Source organism: Anser cygnoides, chromosome 18 (assembly GCF_040182565.1).
Source record: "Anser cygnoides isolate HZ-2024a breed goose chromosome 18, Taihu_goose_T2T_genome, whole genome shotgun sequence".
NCBI classification, from domain to species: Eukaryota; Metazoa; Chordata; class Aves; order Anseriformes; family Anatidae; genus Anser; species Anser cygnoides.
The window spans coordinates 11,343,713-11,368,758 of record NC_089890.1 but is presented as its reverse complement, the minus strand read 5'-3'; the positions used below and the strand labels follow the sequence as shown (position 1 = coordinate 11,368,758).

Sequence of the window (25,046 nt, the reverse complement as noted above, 5' to 3'; positions counted from 1 at the left end):
GGACCCCGTTTCTATACCGTGTACTCACACAAAGTAAAAGGGTGACTCCTTATGTGCTGCCCTTCTGTCCTTTTTCCATGTCACTGTCAAAGTACCGTGATTCTCTTTTTAGTTACAAGAGGTGTTAGAAGTGAATGCCCGTTCACATTTAAGTTATAAGACACACGACCCTTTCCAGTGCTACGTGGCTGTGTAATTCTGACAACAGCAGCGTTAAACAGCAGAATTAAAAGGAAACCAGACAAGGAAATGTCAGTATTCACACAATTTAACAAAGCTTCCTACTTCTTTTTACAAAAAGAAGCTCCTAAAGATTTTACACAATGGGAAATGTCCTTCATTCAACACCGTTAAAATGTTTCAGCACTGTCCAAGTGACTTCAAACCTTCTCCACATCTGTCTGCTCCGGCCAAAGCGCTTCTGCCTGTCCTCAGGCTTTCGTGATGTACCCTTCTCTGATAAGGAAGTCATAGATTTTCCTGGTCTTGTTCACATCGATCTTGATGAGCGCTCTAGCTTGTGCAAGTCTCAGGCCTCCTTGTTTGTTACACTCGTTCACTAAAGCAGCTTTATATTCTAAATAGGCTCCAGGGACTAACCTCACCATCTGACAGAGCTGGAAGACAAAAGGCGAAGTTAACAAACACTAACGCTTGTCACGCTTTTCCATTCTGTGATCTCTGCTGGGGGAGTAACATTGTGAATATTTTTCTGAAAACATTCCCAATGTATTTTTTCGTGTGGGGGAGGCACAGGGTAATTGCATTACGAGCTGTTTCGATCCACAGGTAGGGAGAGGAGGAGCTTGCTGGCTGCTACATTCAAAAACATTCCTGACTGAAAAATAAACTAGGAGGATGAAAGCAAGCTCTCAGCTCACAGGAGCGTAACTATGAGTGTGTCCTGTGTGGGCGTTGTTCTTTACAGACCAAGGGAAGTACGCATGCCAAAGAGACTTGCAACCGGCAATTCAGCGCGCTGGACAGGAGCCAGGGAGGGCATCTGTCTATTAATCCCCTGCAGACTAAGTCTTTAATATCTTTCTACAAAAGCAGCTACGCACACAACGCTTGCCCCCTCCAGAAATCCAGGAGGGAAACCGTGCAGGGAAAACCGTGCAGGAAAACTGCACTTTGTGTTTGGAAGTTTAGCAAAAGGCGCCACGAGGCGCTCCTGCAGGCTTCAGAGAGCTGCTTTCAGAGGCTCCTGCGCTCTCGGTTAGGTTGCAGCGCTCCCATTTAGTTTCCAAATACCAGCTGCCTTCTAGATGGTGAGCTGTATTGCTCCCAGTGGAGAAACCGGCTGTCTCCTCCTTTTAATAAGGAAATGCTTAATGATTGCTCCTCATTGATAGGAAATTGCGGAATTCAGAGGAACTCAGACTTTATGTCTCAGCTGACAAGGAAATCAGATTCCCCGTACACGCTAATGTCCTAGTCACAATTATTTATGCGCTTAATGGAGCCAGAAATGCCATGTTCCATGGTGAACCTGTGATCTGATTTTCAATGCTGCCATCCCCAGTGAAGGGGAAACAGTTTGCACACAGAGGGAGATCTCCGAAATCCATCCACGTTTCACAAACACTGAAACCTGCCTTGTGGACAAGCTAAGATTATGACTGCTATTTAAAAACAAACAAACCAACTAACCGAACAAACAAGAAAAACAACAAACAACCCCAAACGTTTTATTTCAGTAGCTTTTCAGAGCTGTCTTTCACTGAACAGCTGTGTTAAAGGGTAGGCCTGGAACAGGCTGCAAAAAAAACTTAGCCACAAATGCTAAGGCCCCTTACAGCAGGCCCCTTACTGCTTCATTTCCCTCTCCTGGGGACCGTGGTCCCGTTTCGGGCTGTTTTGTTCATCTTCCCCCTGCCTCTGAGCACTCGAAGTGACTACAAGAGTGCTCTACGTGGCTCTGCAAGCTCCAACACCAGGCCAAGCTTAACAAGTCATTGCTTAAAGAAAGCCAAATTCCCCACTCTGCCCTGTGTACACAAAGAGCTTGATATACACATTAAAGAGCAGAAATATGGAAAAAACAAGAACACACTTATCACCTCTGTGATTCACAGCAGTGTTAAAGTCAAAACAAAACAAACAACCACAACTGGTTGAGGTTTGGCTTTGAGATACCTAGAGCACAAGAGGAGCTGCATTATTCAGGCTCAGTGATCTGTCCAGTGAAGGCCTTAATGAAATCCTCTACCACTTTTAAATAGATGTTCATTAAGAAAATATAACCCTTCTGCTCACCCTGGAGCATAATGGAGGAAGACAGTGTCATTTCTGGACGTTATAATGGCATGTAATGACACCTTGGCTCTCTCCACCTTTCTTTGCTAAACAAGGTAATTTGCTGCAGCCGTGTTGTACATATTCACTAACTGCAATTAAGCTGACTGGAAAGAATGAGTGGCTATTGTCAGCAGGAAAAAGTTGTCAGGGCCTACAACTGCTGTGATGTTCACAGCACCTGGGACAGATGGTGCGAGCGCACCTGCGCTGTGAAGATAATGTTGGATATAAATTACCTTTCCGTTCCCTTCCTTACCTCCTTCTCCTTCTCGTTGAGTTTCTCTGTCCCTGGCAGACCCGTGAGGTTCAGTGGGGGGGCGCTCCGTCTACCTGCGGAGACAAGAACCAAAAGCCTTGACAAACTCTCCCAGCAGTTTGGAGGCGGCAGGGTTAGGCGTGTTTTCACAGAGGCAATTAAATCTGCGTGATGTTAACCTGGTGTGATCCACGGGTTTATACAGAGAGTTATTTAGGGCTTAACATAAAAATGACACTGTTTTGATAAGGCATGGTTTTGCAACTGATGTAATTAAGCGCTGTGAACGCTTGTGTGAGGGCTCCTGCGCTGCTAACGATGCCTCAGCGGCTTTTGGGAGGAACAGGAGGACAATGGCTTTCTGTCAGAGGGGAACCGGCCGTGTGTAAGCTGGGCTGAACCTCCTGACGAAACTCCTTCAGCCGGGGTCGGGGAGTTCAGAGCTGCGTGGAGGTGTTGGAGCGAGGGTGTGCCCCGGGCGTGCGCAGCGTGCAGGGCTGGCCCCCAGCAGCTGTGCAACGAGTACCTCGTGAGGATGGGAGATTACTTACTGCCGGGGTGAGCAGGCGATTTCTCTGGCTACACTGGCAACTTCCTGAAGCAGAGTTCTCTTTAAATGCCTTTAAATATGATGTGGATATTGCAAGCCAAATGCAGTTAATGGATTTATTTTTGTCTGTAATGATAAACACTCCTGAAAGAAGTATCTGTCACAAGGTGGTCTGATAGTTCTCAGTTTCACGATTGTTTATAACTTTGCGGAACTTTAACTGGTGTAGCTTAAACTGTCACAAGGGCTATCTGCAGGTTTTTGTTGTTTTTTTCTCCCCCTCGCCAAGTTCCAGAGCTCAGAACAAAGCTAGGGATATTTACCGACATTTTTAGAAAGCCTGCTGACCCTGTGTGGTGGGCTGCAGAGCTGGCACTGTCAGCGATAGCCCTCCGGCCCGGGACAGACGTCCCAAATTTGGCAAAGTGTGAGATCCTGGAGAACCTGCAGCTCCGTTTTCCCAGGGCCTATTGGCCACTGCTCCAGACCCTGTCTCTGGGGTTGAAGTCTCTCTCCCCCTGCCCCTGCAGGAAAGGTGGGGGGGCCTGGCTGGGTGGGGAGGCTGGTCAGGGAGAGAAGCCCTTACGAACTTAAGAGGGAGTGATTTCCCAGCACTGCTCCCTTCCTACAAGGCCTGCACCTCACGTGCAGCGATGAGACACTGCAGAATTTGGTTTTGCATTTTTAAGGACCTAGGAAATGACACACACATACAAACTACGTTAAAGAAAATATATTAGGGCTGCAAATCCAAGATCTCAAAATCTAGAATTAAAGTTAAGCAACGTTAATTTGCCCTCTTGTATATTCAGTATGATGCAGCCTTTAATTATACAGACACGTGGCCGTTTTTCCACAGTATCCCTGCCTTATTCAGTATGCAGGATGTTCACTTAATTAGCAACTATTTGGTATTTTGTTTGGGTTTTGTTCACCATGTGATACTGGTTGTAAATACTGCGTGCTATCTGAGTTCCATAGGCAAAACAATTCATTTTCTCTTGGGCTCTTCTCCCTTACTGGCCACAAAATAGTTCACAACCGATTGATTTTATTCATACTAGCCCTTCAGCTGAGGGGATGCTATCTCCACTTCATGGTACCCAGTCTGCTACATTCTCTCCAAAACAGCAGATTTTAGCTATCACTGAATAGGTTTAAAACATAGTGTGTACTGATTTCTGCAGTGACTAATTGCTTGGTATTTTGACCCAAATTTCCAGGGCTTCTGTGGCAGAAATGAGGTAGAACATGTAGACTTAGCGGCCACCTAGGAGAAGTTTGGTTCAAGTGGTTTATGAGCATTCACACAAAAACTATAACGTAGAGACAGAACTAGAAGCTGGTTTTCCCCAGCAACATTTGACAGCCTTGTACTAAAACTTTATCCTCGTCTCACTGCGTGCCATTTGGTGACTGCAACAAATGAGGCTATGAGTGTACAGAGGCCTTGTTCACAAGGCCTGATCCCTGAATCTGTCCTTACTGGGCGCTGAAAGAAGCAGGGCTCCTCTTGCTGCTTTATTGCTTGCTTCTTTGGTAACTCTTTTTTGACATCCTTTCCTCCCAGATCTACATTCTGTTGGGTTCATGTTGCTATGGTATGTCCCATATGGCTCCATTAAAAACTGGATTAGCTTTATCTTTTAAAGGTAAAATTTTGTTCTCATGTGAAAAATATTTTCTATTCTGCCTTGTTAATGTAGCTTTAGGATGGGTTTTCAGTCTGTAAACAGAAAAATCCAGCAAAAATATAGGCTTTGCACGTGGAATGAGTTGCAGGTTGAGGCAACATTGACTAAATCAGTTCTTAACCGTAAGACTCGAGGACTGACACTTCTGTACTCAAGAAAGAGTCACTCTTCAGCTGGTTGTCTGAACAGTATTACTGATGTATGGCTGGCTGGCTTTTTATCACACACCATCACATAACAGTTACCTGAATTTGAAGGAACTGGTACTGTGGGAGTCAGGCCAGAATCACTGAAAAGAAAGGAAAATTCCAATTTGTCGTCATGTTTTGTAAGAATAACTGTGTATATTGGCCCTGAGACTACTTTTTTCCAACTTCTAATTCAACTTGCATAACCCAGGCCCTGATCTGAAGTCAACAGGATTTCTAAATATTTACCACTCCCAGATTGAAGACCATGTCTGAAACTTTTTTTTTTTTTTTTTTAAAGAATGAAAGATTCAGTGGAGACTGACTGGGGAAATTACAGATCATCTTCTCGGATCACGTAGCATACAGGACGCACTTCCTTTGCATCGCAGCTTGTTCCCTCAATCAAAGTGCTTGTGCAGGGTGACTAGACATTAATAATGCTGCTACATCCAAAATCATCTGAAACATTTTTAAGTGTCATCTCTGCTCTCATTATATCCTAAAAGACCTCATCTCCCTCCATGACTTTATTAACAGCAGTTAAGTTCCTGAAGGATAAAATACAGAAAACAGAGACTTTGAGCCCACGCCAGTCACTTCCTTGCCTGAATTTCAGCAAGTGTTATTGCTCTTACCTAGTTTCTTGCCCTTCTGAATTTTGCAGACTGTTCCTACACTAATAAATTGGGAATGCATTCATTATTACCAGACAGAAGTGTTTCTGTACCTCTCTGACTACAGCTTGTGCGTGAAATGCAGTCTTACTGTAACCGTACATATCAGCTTGTCGACTGAGCCACTGCTGGCAGGCACTGCTGTCCTGGATGTACTGCAGGACTTCCGACAGCATCGTGCGCTTCAGGCGTTCCTCGTCTCTTGTCTTCTTCAGGTGATCGTACGTTCTCGCACCTGGGGGTAACAGATCGCACATTCTCTCCAGCTGCCTTGGTCAGAACTTTCAGACTGCTCTTTTTCTGCTTTAGGAAATCAGGGAGAAACTGTTCTCCAGCCCTGGACCAGACTCTGCTATTCTCCCTCATGACAACTACTTGGCATAAGAAGGTATTGGACTGCACCCCACACCCCTCCCTGCCATCAATTTCAGGCCAAAAACAAACAAAAAGGAATTCCAGGATACAACAGGCCATTTTATTTATTTAGAGGTATTAGCCTTCTCTCCAGATATCACACTTGTTGACAGCCAGCCAAAGTGCCCAGAGGTCCAGCACTAGCACCACTGTGCAATGCTGTACATTTCTCCTAGAGCTTTTGTGGAAGGGTGACCAAAGCTGAGCTGGGCTAGGCAGCGCATTCTCCTAGCTGATGGCTCAAATCAACTCTAAAAAGCACAGCTGAACAGATAAGATTACTGCTCAAGCCTTGCTCACTTAAAGAGCTAGGCAAACACATTTTCAAAATAAGTATCTTTGACTTCAACACATCCTAAATACTGCAAATTCATCCTTCCACACCTTGATGAATGGGAATGGGCTGAATAATGCATCAGGTACTTACTACAGAAATTGGTGATTCCTGCTGCTCTGTATTCCTGCAGTCGTTTTATTTCCCTTCGCAGCTCAAATTCCACTGGTTTACCCCAACAGGAAGCAGAAGGGAAATCCAAAAAAAAAAAAAGAAACACCAAACGTGGATCAGTGGGGATGGCAGTGAATGGTGGTGTACTAGGAATATTCCTATTTCTTTTTTGTCTAGGCAGCTGAGCTATGAAGTGTACAGAACCACAGACAGGGTTAACCTCTCTGCACAAGCCCGTATCAGATCTCAAACTCATTGTCCGTGTCATAACACACTTTGATCACAGATTTAAGCTGTTTTCTAGCATTTGAGTGCTCAGAAAAGTTATTTTATCTTCATGCTTTGACAGTTTCTTTGCCATACCCTGGACAAAGCAAGTAACAATAATGTAGGATTTCTGGAAGGCACTTCAATAGGGCTGAAAAACTACTCATCCAGGTTCCTTTAGAGCATCCAGTGCTGTCTTTGAACTTCGATTTTTGTAACTGGACCTTCTAAAATTTTTCCTTGTAGACAACTCTTTCTGAAATTGCTGAGATTAAATACCCACATTTCTTATGCTCAGAGATATTTACTATGTGTAGCTGTTACTAGCTGGCTTCAGTGCATTGCTTGGATTTACAGTGAGCCACTCTGATTGTCTCAAACTTGTTTAGTACTCAGGAAACCTGTGTAATGTGCGTGTGCACTTGACTCTCAGGTTAACGTGAGGACTTCGCTGTCACTGCCACAACAAAACTAAGCTCAGGACTAGCACTCACATGTTGGACTCATGATTTGCAGGCTCATGCGTTTGGTATTCAACACAGTGTCCTGAAAACACAGTCACAACTATTGAAATGCTTTGTTCTTTCTAATGAGCAATAATCTTCCCAGTTTAAGTCACAGAATTAAGCAGGATGTAATGACTGGTATTGGAATTTGACTAAATGCGTGCTGTGATTATGCATAAAGACTCGGGATGATTGGATGATTCGGTGATGGAACAATGCCTCTCCCTTTAAGGTGAGGAACGTAATGACAGCTGTACTATATAATTACGTACACACATAATAGTTTAATAGTTTAACGCATATCTTTCAAAGAATTCACAATTTGCTGCCAGCTCCCTATCTCTCAATACGGACACAAGTTTTAGGGACTTTGTTCTTTCAATGATACGCAGTGCCAGTAAAGGAACAATGGCGTTTGATAAGAAAATACTACTTTTAACATGTGACTAGAAGGTTTGGTCAACTGGGAAATCAAACAAAGAATTGGGACAGGGTTTAGTGGAAAGAAACACTTGCTACACATGTAATGTATCAACCCACAAACACACTTGTTTTTCTGAGGTAGGCAGACCAGGGAGGAGGAGAAAACAACCTCCTGCCTTCCAGGAGTGGTATATATTTAGGAAAGGCTGTAGATGATGCAACCCCTTGTTATACCTGTTGAAGAATGTATATGCTAAAATCCTCAAAATACCCACATGCATGGCTTTCAATGAACTTATCATGCTCTACTGGTCCAAGAATTCGTGCAAATCGTCGCATTGTTTCATAAAGGTCTTGAACCTCCTTTGGATATCGTCTTTCCAAAACTACAGGGGGGAAAAGTGACACACTTTGTCAGCAATGTCTTTGGACTTGTGAGATTATGTTGAAAAGACAGAGGTACTTTCACGGTAACTACTAATAGTTCCCTACACTTGGGTGTGATTTGCACCAAAATGGTAAAACAAACAAACAAAAAACGGTGGCTAAATTCACAGATATGCCCAAATTCCATTAGTTGCAACAGATGCTGAGATACTGACGGGCAAAGTACTTAGGAAAAATGCCTCTACCATTAGTACTAGTAAACTAAATTAGTGGTTGTATTCTTTTCCTTTATGTTGGTAAGGCCTGTATTTATAAACAGTAGCTTGAATAGTGGGGCCAGAGTGGATTGAGGCCCCCCCAAAAATGTTGGAATGCTAACAAATTTCCACAAATCACTTTCAGCTATTATAATAAAACATCAACCAAAAAACCCACATAAAGTTATACATAAATTATTTCTATCCTATAGTACTCCTACTGTAAAAACATTAATTGAGGGGAACTTGAAGGGACTGTACTAGCCCCTGTGAACTGCCCAAACATCAAGATTTGGTGTGCTTCTTTGCCATTTTGGTATCACAGCTACAAATTTGTTAGTAAGAAGCAACAAAATTATACAGCCCTTGCAATTCTAAAGCCATAAAGGACAATATTTAAACGTTGTTTGATAATTTTTTAGACTAGCGAGATGCATTTAAAAGACCTAGATTTCACCTCCACCCCTCTCCCTACTCAGTGCGGAGACTGAAATGCTCTTGAAGAGCAACTCAGAAGCACTAACCATACCACTGAGCTGGGAGCAGTTAGAGCCAGCCAGCTGGAAATGGCTGGAGCAGGAGGAAATTTGGTGGAATTCAGAACAACTGAGTATGGTCCCATATGCATAAACCATGCTGGTGCACTGGAAGCAGTGAATATACATGAATTTGTCCCCCGATTAGAGGCCACTTTAAACAGTTACACTTGGTACTCACTCTGAAATTTTCTGAGGTTGATTAGGCCGTGATCTCTTATAATTCTGTAATTAAGAGCAAAATGGCATTAACAAAAGGCATTTATTCACGTGTTACCTCATAGATACAAAGTCTTTAGAAGACACTTTGATTTAAACTATCACAGGGGCCTAAAACTAGACACACATCAGACTTCTATAACCCTGGCTGGCTGAGGAACAGGACGCAGTGATGCAGCGAGGTTTTACTCAGGGTAGGCTTTGGATAGTGGTGTGCATTAGTCCAGCTCCGGCAGCACTAAGCGCAAAGGGAGCTACACTTGCTTTAAAGGGTTTGAAAATTCTTTTTTTAGACACAGATTTCGCCTCTACAGTGTCTCGTAACTTGTCTTTCCAAAACTGGAAGCACAGCGAATGTCTCATGAAGCATGATTTCCAGCTTCAGCAATGTCCTTCTACTAGAGCAAGGGTGAGAGATGGAGGGTAAACGTTGTCACTGGGAGCAGGATGGAGGAGATTTCCATGACAGCTTGGATTTTAAAAGGAAAATGTTTTAGGTAACTCATGAGTTTGAAATGTTCATGACAGGATTGGGGAAATGAGCACCGTAATAAGGCAGGTAAGATATTTACAAGGGGATGACAAATACATTTGTCACAGGTTTCTGGAAATGTCATGTGGCCATTGCTGTGTGGCAACTTGCTCAACACCCGACTTGATTCTTGCAAATGGCACGAGATACCGCACAGCTAGGCTCATCAAGGTCAGCTTGGACTTTGCTCTATAAAGCCCATTCCATTTTCTTCACTATGTATAAAAGAATGCTCCCGTCCCATGTAGAGATGACCTTCTGAGGGTGACATCAGCATTTTTACATCATTTTCCAGATTTTTGTCCCATCCAGCTGGAGAAACTTTACGAAAACTGACTGATACCAGTTATGTAACTGAGCCGTATAGCACTTTTTTATTAAGACATGATGCACCAAAATGGAAATTATACCACATAAATATTTTTAATTTATGAATTATAAAGAACCAGGTCAATAGATATCAGCTCCTAACCTGTCCTTCAGCAGAATTATGTTGTATTATGAGAAGGAATGGAGGAGTCTTGCTACAAATTACTAATTCTTCCATCAGGCAATAATACAGCAAGATATAATTTTAAATATTGAACAAAGTATTTGAAAGTTATAATAAAATTGAATTTGATGAATAGATTGAGTCATTTGAAAAAGCTGTCAAATGAACTGAATAAATTATTCAAACTCATGCCAGCAATATAGTTATCTTCATTATACATTGTGAAAAAACTAACTTATGGACCACTAAGAGTCAAAAAAAATGATGTAAGCATTTCTATGGAGAAAGTATGTTGGGGGGGGGCTAGCAATTAGTCACAGACTGACAGCCTTTTTTCCCCTTAAGTAGCAAATAAATTATATGCAGTCCATCGACATTACATGGGGAACAAAAAGAACAGAGATTTGTCTTCCTTTCTGGTTCCTACCTCTGGATCTGCCACCAGTTTCCCAGATATTATTTCAGTTCTCACCCTGCAGAATGACCATGCCATCTCCTAAGGTGTCCTAGAAACTTAGGTTTTTTAAATATAACTGGATTGGGGATAGTAACGTGAAGAGCACTGTGACTGTGATTTTCCTGCAATAAGGAGCATTGGAAAATAGGCTTTTCAAAATTAATGACTTGTTTTGAGTTTTCAAAGGAGAGTTAAGGTGTGTAGAGGTCCTTTGTAACCCACGTGTACAAAAATGGATCAAGGCCTGTTAATCTGTGTTTTCTGCCTTGGTACCACAGCTAAAGCCATATGCTTGATCTGAATCCATGCAGAGAAGAACTACACATCCAGAATGAAGCCTGTCATGCAGACCTCATAGCAGAAGGTCTCCATACCTAGCAATTGTCTGGAAGGGTGCTACAGGGAATTAATTATGCTTAGTATCAGGACAGCACTGGGGGACAACACATGGTAACGAAGCAAAGGAACATAGTTATTGCTTTATTGCTTCAAAACTCACTTTTTTCTTCTCTGTCTTTCCTTTAACCTGGAATGATAGATATCTACAACTGCGATCTTCAGAGCTGCAAAACAGAAAAACAAAGCTTAGAAAATACGTAATGAATCACTGTGTTAACGCTAAGTTTCAAGCCCTTATGATCATGGCAGGCCGAAATTGTCACTTTGATGTTTGAAAAATCCCATGGTAATTTTATAGGGGCATAAAACCACCAGAAATTAATATTCTTCAGACTGCACATGTTATCTGTAGGAAGTTTCTCTTGCTGCTTTCAAACACGTTACTGCCTGTAAATAGGAACTTGGGTAGATCCTGAGAACTCTTTTCCTTTATACGATCTTGGACTGTTTTACCATTAGCACGTATTTGTTCCTTCATACGTGCCATTGTTAAATATTCCTTCTCCTGAAAAGTAAGTTTATCAGATTTAAGGATCTGAGGTACCACTTTTGGACAAAGGCTTCTTTGCACATAATGAGGAACTCCAAAAAATAGAAAGGCAAAGTTCTGAACTGAGAAGATTCAAAGTAGCCTTTGCTACCGTTCTTGAAAACATCTACAAGATTTTACCTCGTTAACGTCTAAACTTATCTATCTGCTAGAAGAACAAAGAGAATAGTTCACAGCAATGTGAAGAAGTACAGGAAAAAGCCATGCTCATTAGAAATCATATCCTTTTCAAAATGAAATCTGTCTGCAGTCCTGGCTGATCCACTCAGAGATCCTTCAGCTTCTTTGTCCTATGACCATCAGGTTAATAAACTTTTTGGGTAAATTCTCAGAAGAAAAGATAAGGAGACACCTATCACCTTTCCTTCCCTCATTTTGTTAAATAATACACAAATTCTAGGTCATTAAATGAGCGTAGAGTTGGCTGGCTTTTTTTCCCTTTACTTTAAGCATTTCAGTATGCTCCCAGAAGGAGCCAGGCTTAAGACTTGACAGTGCGTTTACAGTCTGCAGAGACAACGTGCAGCTGCTTGAAACCAGGCGAGAACACGTCCCCTTTCAGCCCCCGCTGCTGCGTGAGCAAAGGTGGCCAGAACGTGTCAGAATCCAGAATCCACCCCTGCTCCTGTCGTTACAAGAAAAGAGCAAAACCGATACTGGCTGTTCATTGATTGGACTCTCCAATAAATAATGAATAAGGCAATTAAGAAAGAAGGGTGGTTATGTGGTTACGTGTCTATTCTAAAATATGTGTTTATGTGTAAACACCAAGAAGCCCTTAGCCTCTAGGCAATTCATCTGTGCAGTCCGCTGGGTAATACAATTTCTTACAACCAGGGCGAAAGCCCAAGGGCTGTGCACATCAGCTCCGGCGCCATCACTTTTGAGTTACACTTGCTGATCCTCTATTAACAAAAAAGTCTTGAATTTATACAAAACTGATTTGATGTTAACCTAGGAGCAAAAGATTATGTATGAAGGCAGGAGGGGTAGTACAACGTTCTCACTTCTTTTCGGAAATCTCTTTCAAAAGCAGTGTTCAAGAACCACCGCGTATTTTCATAAAGGGGTATTTCAGTTTCCTGATTTAAGAGCAGGCACGGGTAGTGAATTCTCCTTGCTTAAATGTGGGGATAAGAGAACGGGAAATGCAGTAAGTTAAACATGAATGAAATATATTACTAAGTGTTGGAATCAGTGCCAATTTATGGAAAATATTTTTGTATTTTTAAACCTTGTGCAAGCTAAGCTAGCATGTTATTTTCTGGGGTATGTGTGGGCAGAATTTAATGAGTACATGCACAAATTGCACTGGAGAGCCTCTATAAATATCACAAGCAATTGTGCACCAATAAGCACTGCATTTTGATGCTTTCACCTAAGTGCACAATATTCTAAAAGAAATTACGATCAACTGGGGAGGGGAAGGAACATTCACGAGAATAAATTAAGGGAAAAAGGGAACTTCTGTGTACAGAAAAAAGAGTATTTACTGCCACATGTTCTTTTGGAGGGCCTTTTGTTTTTGGTAAACATATTCACAAAGAGACAACTGATTATAAGACCTGGAATACAGGAATAACTCTGACTGTTACACTGTTACCTGCTGCACTGAAATGAGAAAAGAGACACTGTACGAATGAAAATGATTTGACTGCTCTTTCCCCCATGGATTATACTAGGGAGTTACTTGTTTGTACTGGTAACTGAAGATAAGTTGCCATTCTGTGAGATGGTCAGAGTAGCTTTGCAGGATCCAGCGATAGGCAGGAATTCAAGGCTTCTTTCTCCGTTCCAAAAAATCAAAATATTTTGGTTTCTTAAGACAGTGTCCAAAACAGTTTCTTTGCTTTTCATTCCTCTTCAGCCTCATTTGGTCTGCAAAAACTTTTGAATGCTAATGACTGAGAGCTTTGTTTCGTGCTAACTAACCTCTGCTTGGCATGCAAGGCCCAAATAATGGGAAGAATGCAAACTAATCAAAGCGAACAGGCTGAGTATCCAGTGTGTGCCTGGTTGGTACAAGCTTAATGGCTACAACCCAAATTTACTCCCCCTAGAGGAAAGCAGGACTCTAAGCAAACAGGGTATCTACCTGCAGAGTGTGTCAGAACCCTCCATAAAAGAATAAATACCATGTAGTATTTCGGCCATTGTCTTGTATCTTATGGAAGGAAATTTCACTATTGTACAGCCAGAGTTGCAATTTATTCCCACTCACTTCTAAACGTGCAGTTTCAGCAATTACTTGTCAGCATTAGAAGCAAAAAACCATTTACATGAGAGGGAAAGGGGAGAAAAAGCATGAGAAAAGGTAAATTACTAATAGTATAATTCAGTCTAATGAAAACTTGTAATTCATGAAAATATTCAAGCTCTCTGAGCTTGAATAAACTGATGAATTTTTCATAAACCCGATAATTAATCTGTGCTGCAAGACCTTATTGGGGATTTTCTGGGCGATAAATGTGGCAAACCGCTGTTTTACTTCTACCTTAAAAAGTTTACTATATGGCCAGCAAAGAATTTGTCTCAAGCAGGTGTAGTGGAAGACAGCCACAGGGCTGCTTTTCAAGGACACTTCTGCGAGATGCAGTGTAAGAAGTTTGCCAGTGGGCAGGGCTGGGGTAGTGTGGCACCTAAGAGCCGTTGCCGGCACGTACCCGGACAGGACAGGCATCCTTGGGAGCGACTGCCAGAACTTGTGCCTCCAGGGCTGCCTTGCAACCTCCTCTGCCTGCAACTAGAAAGTGCAAAGATTTCCTAAGCAGTCCGAGCGCCTGCCCCTTCCTTCAGATCCAAATGCTGAACCATTTTGTACGGTATTAAGTCATGCAATTAAGCTGCAAAATATTCCCAGTGAATCAAGCAAAGTCAGCATCTGAGATCTTTAAAACTGCAGGACAGGAAGAGATGTGGCTCCTTCCTTTTTTCTTCTAGCTTGGAGAAAGCAAAGATCTAATCCCAAAGTTTCCTTTAGAAAAGAATTCTTTCCCTCCCTGAGATGCCTCATGTAAGAGAAAAACAGCTGGCTAGACCCTGCGACTTCATTTTTGTAGAGGCATTCTCTCTCACGTAGGCAGATCCAGAACAGCTGTGGGAAGCGAAGCTGCCAAAGTCCCTGAGCTAAGAGATCGAAAATGTAGTTGGTCACGCTGCCTAACCTCTGCCAAATGGAGTTTTCACAAGGCAAAAGCCTGATGTTCTGTACTAAATACGCAAGGCAACTGAAGAATGGACTAAAGAACACCCAATGTAATTATCAGGCAAAATATTTGACAGACAGAAGGAAGTATTTTTTCACACACTATGTAATTAAATTGCAGAACTCCTAACTCAATTGTGCAGCTCAGGGCTACAGGATGTTATGGGGGCAAAAACACAAATATATATATAGTTCCAGCAGTAGTTAGCTAAGTTCATGCAGGACAGATTCTTTGGTCACATTGGTCTGAACACAACCTGTGGCTCAAGAAGTTACTAAATTAATGACTGCAGGAAACTTGGAAGATACACCAGGAAAAGTATCAGCTTGTACTTGTCTTTTCTTACATTCTTCTGTGCATCTGCTATGGGGTACTAGCAGGATACTGACCTAGACAGACCTTTGGTCTGGCCCTGCATAGCTTTATGATATTCTGAACGGAAAAGGAAAGCTGATTTTTGCCGTCAGATTTACAACTTAAACCAGGAGGCTGGTAGGAGACATCTTAATTGGCTGAATTGTGCAGGGGGAGGAAGAAATGTGTGAGGGGTATGGAAGAATGTGCTGATAAACAAGCTTGAATGAACATTAAACCAACAATTAATGAAGAGAACTAGGAAAGTATTTTGCTTTTCCAGTTTACCAGGGCTCACTATAGGACATGGAAGCAATAAAATATGTTTTATAGTAATAAAACAGCGGAGAGATGGCACGATGCGTCTGTGACAAGTCCAAAAGCCAGCTCCCCTTTCAATAAAAGTTAAAAGGGAAGAGAGATTGATGTATGATTCTCATAACCTATTTTGTGCCAAGGGAGTTTGCATTCCTTAAAACTATGTGTACACTGCTAAATTTCAAACTGATTTTGTAAGTTTGGAAGGACTGTCTGTACGTAACAGGATTTGTCTGTCTCCAAAGGGTGGTAAGGCTTTAGCTGGGAACAGCCTGACATAGACGGAAAAATTCTGAAGCATAAACACAGTACTTTTAAACATTATGCGTACTTATAAATGTGGGAAAAAAGTGTGATCTTTACTTCTCTATGGATTAAAACCTAATTTTAATACTTTCTGTTATTTGGTATCACAGAAACTCAGTAGCAGTAAGCGAACTCATACAACAACCCTCGTCACGTACAACTAATGCTGCTGTAACTCTGCTATAATATGGTGTGCACGTTTAACACAGTTTCAGTGTGTTGCACATAGACTTGCACGATATTCCTCCTTGCTGTCTGTTTCAGTATCTATCTAAATAACAGATTTCCTAGAGGAACAGTGGTTGGAGTAACTGGCAACTCTTCTAAGAAAATAGATATAGTAGTAGAAAAGCATATTCGCAACAGAGGGGAATGTGTTCCTCTTCTTTCTGGGACAGAACAAAAGCTGTGCCTTGCTACGATGCCCACACACATTGTGTAGATGGAAAAAGTACCTTTCAGATAGGAGGGGAGGTAATGTCAAGGCATGGTATTTCTGGCTGCAGTAGTTCTGTAGGTCTTTTTATTCAAACACTGATGTGCCTGTTTCCAGTCACACTGGCAGTTTAGATACTTTTGTTCTACCTAGCTATACTTCCTCTGCAGTTGACACTGGATAAAGAATCATCTGTGCTTCTCCTAAAGAGCTGCCTAGGTCTGATGGCGACTACTCAATTTGGGTCATGTTCTACTTTACAACTGGTTACCCTTCAGTAGTGAGTAAAGTGCACTATGCGAGATGTAAGTACCATTTGTACATCAGTTGATTAAGAGCTTTTAAAAGAGATTTGAAACCGAGGACCATAGAAACGTCAGTGTTTAAACCTCAGTAGACAGAACAGAGATCATTAAAAATGTATGTTTGCTTTAAAATAAGGATGTAGAGGAAAAAAGACCCAATGAAACACTGTGTACGCACTGTGAAACATTGCTTTCAAACAGTGTATGAAAATATGGGACTTACCATGCAGAATGTCTGAATCATCTTCTACAAAATCAATATCTCTTAAATCCCACTCAGCATAGTTGTCAAACTCCTGTTCAGAGGGGATTAATAAACTGTCACTAGCTAGCACTAAAAAACTGGTATCAAGTTTCAGCACACATGTAAGTACTGAAAACACAGACGCTTACACATGCATGGCTGTACAAGGTTCCATGCTTGAGCAATGTACATCACAGGGGAACTTAAGTTCTGGCTGTAACCAGAACAGGATACGGTGATAGGATAATGAGAATTAATCAGGTTCTCCCCATGGCTCCCACACTGTGGTGAAAATTCTGCTCAAACGTATAAAAACAACACACCCCTCTATGGTGGAATTCATCCCTCTATGTATAGGAGCTTGTTTTGCAACAGGAATCGGGGCCCTGGGCCCACAGCTAAAAACACTGAAAACAATGCAGCCTTTCAAGAGGCCTTTGGATCAGGCTCCTGTGTGCTTCTCCAAGGCAAATGAAATAGAAGCATACTGAATCCGACCCCTTCTGCCAAGCATCCAATTCATGACATCGAGTCTGCTTGAGTAAGAGCCGTTCGCAGTGGACGCCTGGTGGCAGCAGCAGCCTCGCAGCCCGGGGACTCTCGGGTTGCCTGCTCGCTGCTTTGCAGGCCTGCAGCGCCACCTCTGCAATTAAATCCTTGGTTTAATCAGTCTGCCCTGTCATTCTGCCAATGACTTTCCTATGAAGACTAAAGACCTATAGGCAGAGGCGTGCAAGCACGTGTTTGCTGATCTCGCATTCAGTAGCAAATATAAAATAATGAGAGAAGAAAGAGTCTTACCTCAACAAAGTCAGCTCTCGCTGGCATATACCCAGCCATATCTCTGGAGAGCAAGGAATCAAAAGTAGGCCGTGGGGGGTCATCAGCAGCTGAAAAAAATACAGGTTTGCAGTTGTTGTGTAGGGCTTGGGGTCTTTTCTAACACAAAAAGATTGTAAATAAGTGTATCTTTGGAACAAAAGTGGGGATAATTAGTTGAAGAAAAACACCCTGATTGGGGTTTTATGCAGGGTTATATTCAGAAGTTTATTGGGAGAAAAATACAGTAATCTCAGATCTTTGCAGTATTCTTGAAAGTCAAACACAGAAATTCAAGGTAATAAACAGGCTATAAAACATAAACTCTGCATTTCAGAACTCAGCATCCCCCTGGTAAGCCTCTGCCGAGACTTGCTCTCAGCGTGCAGGTTCTTTTAGTTAATAGCAACAGGGGTGTTAAATCTGCCACCTTCTGGGTGCCATTTACAGAGAGCTGCAATTAAAGCTATACAGCTCTGAAGTTTTACAGCGCTTCCCAGCTGAGGATCTCAGTGTTTTACAGACAATAATGGACCAAGGCTCACAACAAACTTGTGAAGGAGCTGAGCATTATAAGTCCCATGCTACAGATAAAGAAAGCTGAGGCACGGAGAATTTCTCTTGGCCCATGTCACATAAAAAAATCAATGACAGCCAGGAATAGAACCAAAATTGTCCAGTTCCTACTGCTTTAGCTCTGAACACTTTATAATGAAATTTAAACCTCCAGATATCAAGCAATCTTTTTGCCCAGCTATTTTGGGGAGCCTTACACTGGAACAGCTGACAGACTGGGGGAATTGTAAAGATGTTCAATTTAAGTAAACCTGGTCATTTGTTAAATTGCTGAAATTCAACACACACTTTTTAAAGGCAGTTTTGAAGAGAGAGGTATGAAATCAGCATTGCTTAAAGGGAGTGATATTATGACAAATTTCACCAGCAAGGCCTGTACGAAACAGATAATCAGATGAAATATTTTAGAGGTGGAAACATCTTTTCAGTTAAAATTGCTACACAGGGTCTGGAAAAGATAAGCAACCACCTCAACAATGGGGTGAGAACTCACACTGGTAATTACTAGAAGCGCATGCTGTTATTTTGAGCCACATGTGAGGTAGCTTTGAGGTAGCTTGTCTTTTGAATTAATATGTACATCCAGACTTTTGCGATGGTGATTGCTGCGAATGACCGTTTCTACTGGTCTGGCAGAAATTTCTGGTTTTGAGCAGCTGATGTCTGTATCAGGCCACTCTGTTCCTTCCCCTTTCCCCCTGAACTTGTAGTCATTTATATCTGATACAGCAATGATTTAGTACGGTGTACAGAAAACCCTACGCCGTTCAAGTTAGCCATAAAAACAAGCTCTCCTTTTGGGAATGAAAGTGAACTCTGTGTGTGGTATATGTCTTTCTCCAAAGGCTGCTATCTCAATTTCTGAGGAGCAGAGACCTTGCAAGGAAGCTCCCTGTGTGTGCCAGCAGGCAGGGCGTACTCACGGTGGAATGGGATGGCCGTTTCGCTGTGCTGTGCCTCCTCCACCTGCTTCAGGTTCAGTAATGTAGATGCAAACAAGGGGTTGTTGATAAAGTGTTTCATATAATGTTTCTCACACTCCTCCTTGGATTTTGTACACATCTGGTTGGCTACGTCCTGCCTGAAGTGGGGAGAGAGGGAGGCTTAATATGAATTACACAGAAATATTGAGTTCTTTTCAAAATATTGGTCTCAGATCTATAATGAATATGCTGTAGGATCTAGTCAAAAGGGACTAGGTATTTCCAGTAGGTTCACTCTTCCACCATACTAATGCCTAGCTGATACTTCGATGTTTGATTGAAGGTACTGGGCTTGGGAGCACTTTTTTGGTGATGATGTCAGTTTTCAGCCTTAATTATGACTGTACACATAATTAGCACTGTACACATAAGAACTCACAGTTCTCTTTCTGAATAATTTGGTGTTCTGTACTTTTCATATAGCAATCTTTTTATGAAGGAGAAGAGGGATAACTCATGCCTACAGATCTCCTTTCCTTAAAGATGCACAAAAATCCTGTAGCAACTACAGAAAGTAACAGAAGATAATGTAAAAATATTAAATATTTCCAATGGTCCGTTCTAAATGTGACAGAAAAGCAGGATACAAACAAACAAACAAAAAACAATACCTGGCTAGTCAACTGTAAGCAAACTGAAACCAAACGGGATAAGAATCTGCAGTTGCTTTTTACACAGGAGTAAAATGAGGCACAGAAAATCTTGTGCAATAGTTGAGTTTCTTCAAAAACGGGTGACTTTAATGTGAATGGAGGGAGCTGTGTACTTTGCAGAAGGTGCCCTGCATCACACAAGAGGCCTTTAGCAATGTCCTTGTATATCTAATAGTTGAAAACAGAATCTGCTACCCCAGCCTTCTGCTTTAGCTGCTAAATTAGTGTCTCACCCATGATGAGTCACTGAACATTCATCGTGCACTGATGCATTCAACAGTACAATCCAGTGAAATGAAAATCTACCCATCATCCGCTGAAATTGGCCGAGCCGCTAAACTCTCACCAGTTTCCAAATCCACAGTCCATCACAGCTTCTAGCAGTGCCATTTCCTCTTGAGCTGTCCAGTTAGGATCCAAGACAGGGAAATCTGAAGTCTGCAGAAAAGAAAAAAAAAAAAAAGGCTAATCAGACTGCTGTGATTCTCTGTTATAATCCATCAGATGGATGAAAAGCAAAGCAGCTCTAGACTACAGGGCAACACAGTGTATAGTACCGGCAGTTTTAAAATTTTTACCATCTCATGAATCCTGATAACTGTTGAATTATTTAAGCTATTGAGTCATCACCTACAGTAAGGACTTGTTTGTTCTTACTAGTTTTTTCTCCTGAATACACTGTTACATGTTCTACCTACCAGCTGTAATTTGACAGTTATGTGATGAAACACAGTAAAAATTACAAAAGATTTTTTAAGCGATTCATTTTGGGGGGAGAAAAAAACAAGAATAAAGAAACAGAAGTTGATTCATCACGGTTAAAGATCTGGTAAGCCTAGTGAGATGCATTGTGCTATCTAGGCAGAATAAAAAATGTACCTTTAAATGTCTCCACTATTCCACTATGTTCCAGGTGGACGTTTTTCTTTACTCTCAAGGAAGACTTTTAAAAATAGTTCTAAACCTCTGAATCGAGTAATTGTATCAGTTAACATTTTCACATAATATTAGTAAGCAAATTCAAACTCCTGGGAAGTTACAAGAGTTCAAGATTGAGTAGGTATAACCTAAGATTGAGTAGGTATAACCTAAAGGGAGTATTTACCATTATCTCGTAAGTGTGATCACTTTGATGTTTCTTGTATTCAAATCCTCGCGTGAAACACTGTAGAACAAAAGATTAGCGTTATGTTACTCTCTCACTTCTGTCCTGAAAACATTTTAACCAGCTTCTTTTTTCCTTTTATTCTCTGACCACTGCGCATATGAAATATCCAACGTATCCCACCCGATATGCTAAAAATGATATTTATTTTTTCTGATTTCACTTCAGAAAAAATATATAATGGTAGAACAATCTGTGTTAAAATAATTGAGAAGCTTTGTAGTATTGTTGTCTCTTGCACCAGGACAGTTTGCAGGTATTTTCACCACTTAAATTTCTGTTTTTTTAAGGACAGGTAAAAGAACAAAAATACATCCAATGTACAAAATATGGTTTTGTTGTACATACCTGAGCATAAGGCTAAGCTCCTTTTTCAGTATTAGAGGCTATTTCCATTTTTTAATCATAAATAATGCAAACTTATTTAATAATTAAAACCAGTAGTACTTTCTGTGGTTATCTGATCACACATAAAGATTTTTAAATAACCATATCTGGCCACAGTTATTGTAAATATTGCAAATTTCCCCCTAATTTCCTTTTCAATTTGAAAGGAAGAAAAAAAGTTCTGGGGACAGGGAAAGGGTGTTGATGGGTTTTATTTTCTATGCCATAAAAAATGCCAGCAACAATACCTCTCTAGACATGCAGCAGCATGCTCTGTTACACAGTCAGGCTGACTGCGTGTATTTAGGTAGCTTTGGCTGCCTTCACAAAGATCTCCTTTGGCTGCTCATGCCTCAGTTCTTCAGCCTCCCATATTTTCTTTGTCATTTCCCTGTCCCTGAGCAAATAAGTGTGTTGATACAAGTTTGCGGAGACCAGTTATTAATGTGTTTATGGAACAGCCTGGCACCGGACAGGCCTTTGATGACTTTCTCAAAGAAATGAAGGTCTTTGCTTTTATCCTTGCGCTCACCTGCAAGCAGAGGAGGAAGGGAGGAGGCCCGCACTCCGCACACTTCACGTAGGGCTCTGTGAGGTACGAAGAGCAGCCTCGGCACGGAGGCTTATCAAAGGGGTCATCTGTGAAGCCAAAAGTAAATCTCATGCAACACAAACATGGCACTGGTTTTACAGTCACCCCAAATCACTCGTGTCCGGCAATTTAAAATGAATCTCTTCCCTACCGCAGCTTCTCCAAAGATCTGTTAAAAGCCCCTCCTTCAGCTAGAGTTGTAAGGCAGATTTTGGCACTTTCGTCTCTGCTACAGACCCGGTGCACTGAGGGCCAAACCCAAACGTGTGCAATCGAGTTGGAATCAAAGATGATTTTCTCTGCAGCAGCCTCCTGGTACAACTCAGCAGTGCTGCCCGGGGCCGCTGACCAGAGCCGCGGCCGTCTTTATGGAGCACGCTGCACAGAGAGCTGCAGCCTCCCAGCCACCCGCCCCATCTGACTCGAAAAGCATATTGCTGCGGTTGGAAAGGCATCACCTCGACGGTTCTGTAACCCGTCCAAGCCTCGGACTCTGCTCAGATTGCTCAGCAAGGAGTGAAACACTGCCCTGCAAGTTCTTCTTATTCTGCTCATTGCAAGGTAGTCAAAACACTGTCATGAGCAATATTTTTTTTTCAAAGAAAATGGATTTGAACTAGCCCAATTAAGAAAAGTAGACATAAGCAAAGACCGAAATCATTCATGCAGTCACGCTGTTGAGAATGTGATCAAAGAAGTGACCCCGTGGATCAAATATTGCTATTTTTCTGTCTCTCTCCCAGCCAGCTGCCAGCAGCTTTAAACAACGCCAGACGCTTTCTGGACGTCATCTCGGGGCACTTACTGCTGAAGGAGGCCAGGCGCTCCATTCCTCTCCCCGGCTGGTACCCTCGCTCCTCTGAGTAAAGCTGTCTTGCCCAAAAACCCACAGCGTAGGCTTTGCCCTGAGCAGTGTGTCCCACAGGGGTGTCCTCTGCCTGCAGGAATCTCGGGGGAAGTCCTCCTGGAATGTCCTGAAGGGAAAATCAAGAGGGCTGTCAGCAAACCGGGGCCGTCTGACGCGGCTGCGTGCTTTCCGCCCGTGAGGAGAAACCAGATGCGGAGAGACGGGGCGTGTGGCGAGGAGAGACGCGAGGTGCTGGGGATGCTCCTCGAGGGGCCCCACCACGGATGGTGACAGAAGTGACCGCGGCGCCAGCAGCCCTCACGGCACCGCGGCGCGGCCGCCCTGCGGCCTGCACCGTACGGGATGGCGCCGGGCGGGTTTGTAGCCGGGTTTGGCACTTCCCCGCCAAACCCCGCGCGTGACAGTGCCCGCGTGTGACGGGGACCGACGTCGGGGGTGCGTGGAGCCCGATTTCGGGACCGCAGAAGCTCCGAGCGTTCTCCAGGAGCAGGGTGGTGGCAGCCGAGCAGCCCGCGGGGGCTCCCCAAGCGCCCGGCCAGCCCCGCACAGCGCTGCCCGCCCAGCACCACTGCCGTGGGAAGCCAAACTCGGCCGTCAGGGGCTCGCAGGGACGCTGGCACCCCCCGAGGGCAGCAGGGACTGGGGGGGGGGGGCTCGGGCAGGGGCCGGTAACCTGAGGGGGCTGCAGGGCACAGGGCCGGGAGTCGGCACCCGGCTGCCCGCGAGGCGCCGGCCATCGACGCCGTCGGTCAGAGGCATCCTGCCCGAGCCTGCCTTGGGCGAGTGCCCCCTCCCTGAGGTGTTCATTACACGTGTGAAATATTACATTATTTCCACAATTAACTGGTACCAAGCGGCCCCCCGCGAGCCCCCCCAGGGCGCTCCGCACCCCCGGGCGGAGCAGGATGGGCGCGGGGGCCCGCGGCGCGGCCACACCCACCGAGGCCCCGCCCCCTCCCTCAGGCCCCGCCCCCTCAACCAGACCCCGCCCCCCTCCCTCAGGCCCCGCCCCCTCAGGCCCCGCCCCTCCCGCCGAGGCCCCGCCCCCCGCGGCCCACGAGGTACGTCACGTTGCCGCGCGGTGCCGCCGCGCGCCCCGCGTTCCCCCCCCCCCCCCTCCCCGCTCCCCCCACCCCGTTCGCTCCCCCCCCCTCCCGCCCCCCTCCCGGTCCGCAGCGGGCCGGGCCCCGCCGCCCCCCCCCTCACCTCGCGGCTGCCGGGCCCCGCGCGCCGCGGCCTTCCGCGGCCCCGCCACGGCCGTGCGCGTGCGCGGGGCGGGCGGGCGGCCGTGCGTGCGCGCCCCCGCCTCGCCCCGCCCCCGGCCGCGGGCTGAGGGAACGCGGCGCGGGCACGGCGGGGCCTGGCTGTGAGGGGGGGGTCGGGCTGTGAGGGGTGTGCGTGCCTCTGGTGGGCTCTGTGTCCATCTGTATAGGATGTATATTTATACATCCTATATATATCCTATCCTATATACATCGCCCGTATTTATACACGTTTCTGTTATATGTGTGTATATTACCTCATATTTATATACATTTCTGTTATATGTGCGTATATCGCCTCGTATTTATGCACATTTCTGTTATATGTGTGTATATCGCCCCGTATTTATGCACATTTCTGCTATATGTGCACATATCACCCTGTATTTATACACATTTCTGTTATATGTGCGTATATTGACCCATATTTTTTTATATATCAGATACTTACATGTATACATTGCCCAGTATTTATATATATATGATACATATATGTATTTTGCCCTGTATTCATATATATATAATTATATATGTATATTGCCCTGTATTTATATACATTTCTGTTATATATGCATATATCGCTCCATATTTATTTATATATCAGATACTTACATGTATACATTGCCCTGTATTTATATATATATGATATATATGTGCATTTTGCCCTGTGTTTTTATATATCTAATCTATATATTGTCCTGTATTTATTTATATATGAGAGGTATACGTACATATTGCCCTGTATTTAAATATAAGATATATATGTATATGGCCCTGTATTGATACATATATATACACATATAAGTTATATATATAAAAATGTTATAAATAGGCGTATAAATGTATATGTCACGGGCTGCCTCTGCCTGTTGATGCCGGGTTTGAAGCGTTTAACACCTCGGGGGGGGCTCAGGAGCTGCTCTCAGACACAGGGGCAGCCCGTGGCAGCTCGTACCTGAGAGCTGAGGATTCAGGTCGGAGGCTCGTTTCGTGTTGCTCAGAGGGCCGTTCCGTGTCA

The 25,046-nt window shown here is 43.5% G+C and overlaps 2 protein-coding genes across 4 annotated transcripts in view; one reads left to right on the top strand and one right to left on the bottom strand.

Moving 5' to 3' along the window:
* Positions 1 to 171: 171 nt before the first annotated feature.
* On the bottom strand, positions 172 to 24,053 carry TADA2A (transcriptional adaptor 2A). Of its 2 annotated transcripts, XM_066979543.1 has the most exons (16): positions 23,973 to 24,053; positions 22,704 to 22,872; positions 21,839 to 21,945; positions 20,860 to 20,919; positions 20,101 to 20,192; positions 19,042 to 19,199; positions 17,525 to 17,613; positions 16,703 to 16,775; positions 11,105 to 11,168; positions 9,086 to 9,129; positions 8,000 to 8,110; positions 6,508 to 6,579; positions 5,769 to 5,901; positions 5,047 to 5,090; positions 2,558 to 2,631; positions 172 to 617 (listed from the first exon to the last, which is right to left on the bottom strand). In XM_066979543.1, the coding sequence occupies exons 2-16, from the start codon at positions 22,726 to 22,728 to the stop codon at positions 432 to 434; spliced, it is 1,332 nt and encodes a 443-aa protein (XP_066835644.1). In that variant the 5' UTR covers positions 22,729 to 22,872; positions 23,973 to 24,053; the 3' UTR covers positions 172 to 431. The 2 variants fall into 2 exon arrangements, with proteins under 2 accessions (XP_066835644.1, XP_066835645.1); XM_066979544.1 differs by lacking the exon at positions 172 to 617 and having other exon boundaries at positions 5,720 to 5,901.
* ACACA (acetyl-CoA carboxylase alpha) overlaps positions 23,797 to 25,046 on the top strand; it is a 135,318-nt gene continuing 134,068 nt past the window's right edge. The window contains exon 1 of one of the 2 annotated variants that reach the window (XM_066979529.1): positions 23,797 to 23,827. The gene's annotated coding sequence lies outside the window, so the exon portion shown is untranslated. The remainder of the gene's footprint in view (positions 23,828 to 25,046) is intronic. The other variant, XM_066979530.1, reaches the window with a different exon arrangement.

Bases quoted from the DNA above. Each gene is read 5' to 3' on its own strand.
- TADA2A (XM_066979543.1), bottom strand. From the start codon at position 22,728: ATGGAGCGCCTGGCCTCCTTCAGCA. The intron at 19,200-20,100 runs GTGAGAGTTTAG...TCCCCACTTCAG, and splicing joins GACTGTGGATTTGGAAACTG to GCAGGACGTAGCCAACCAGA. The intron at 9,130-11,104 runs GTGAGTTTTGAA...TCTTAATTACAG, and splicing joins GAAAGACAGAGAAGAAAAAA to AATTATAAGAGATCACGGCC.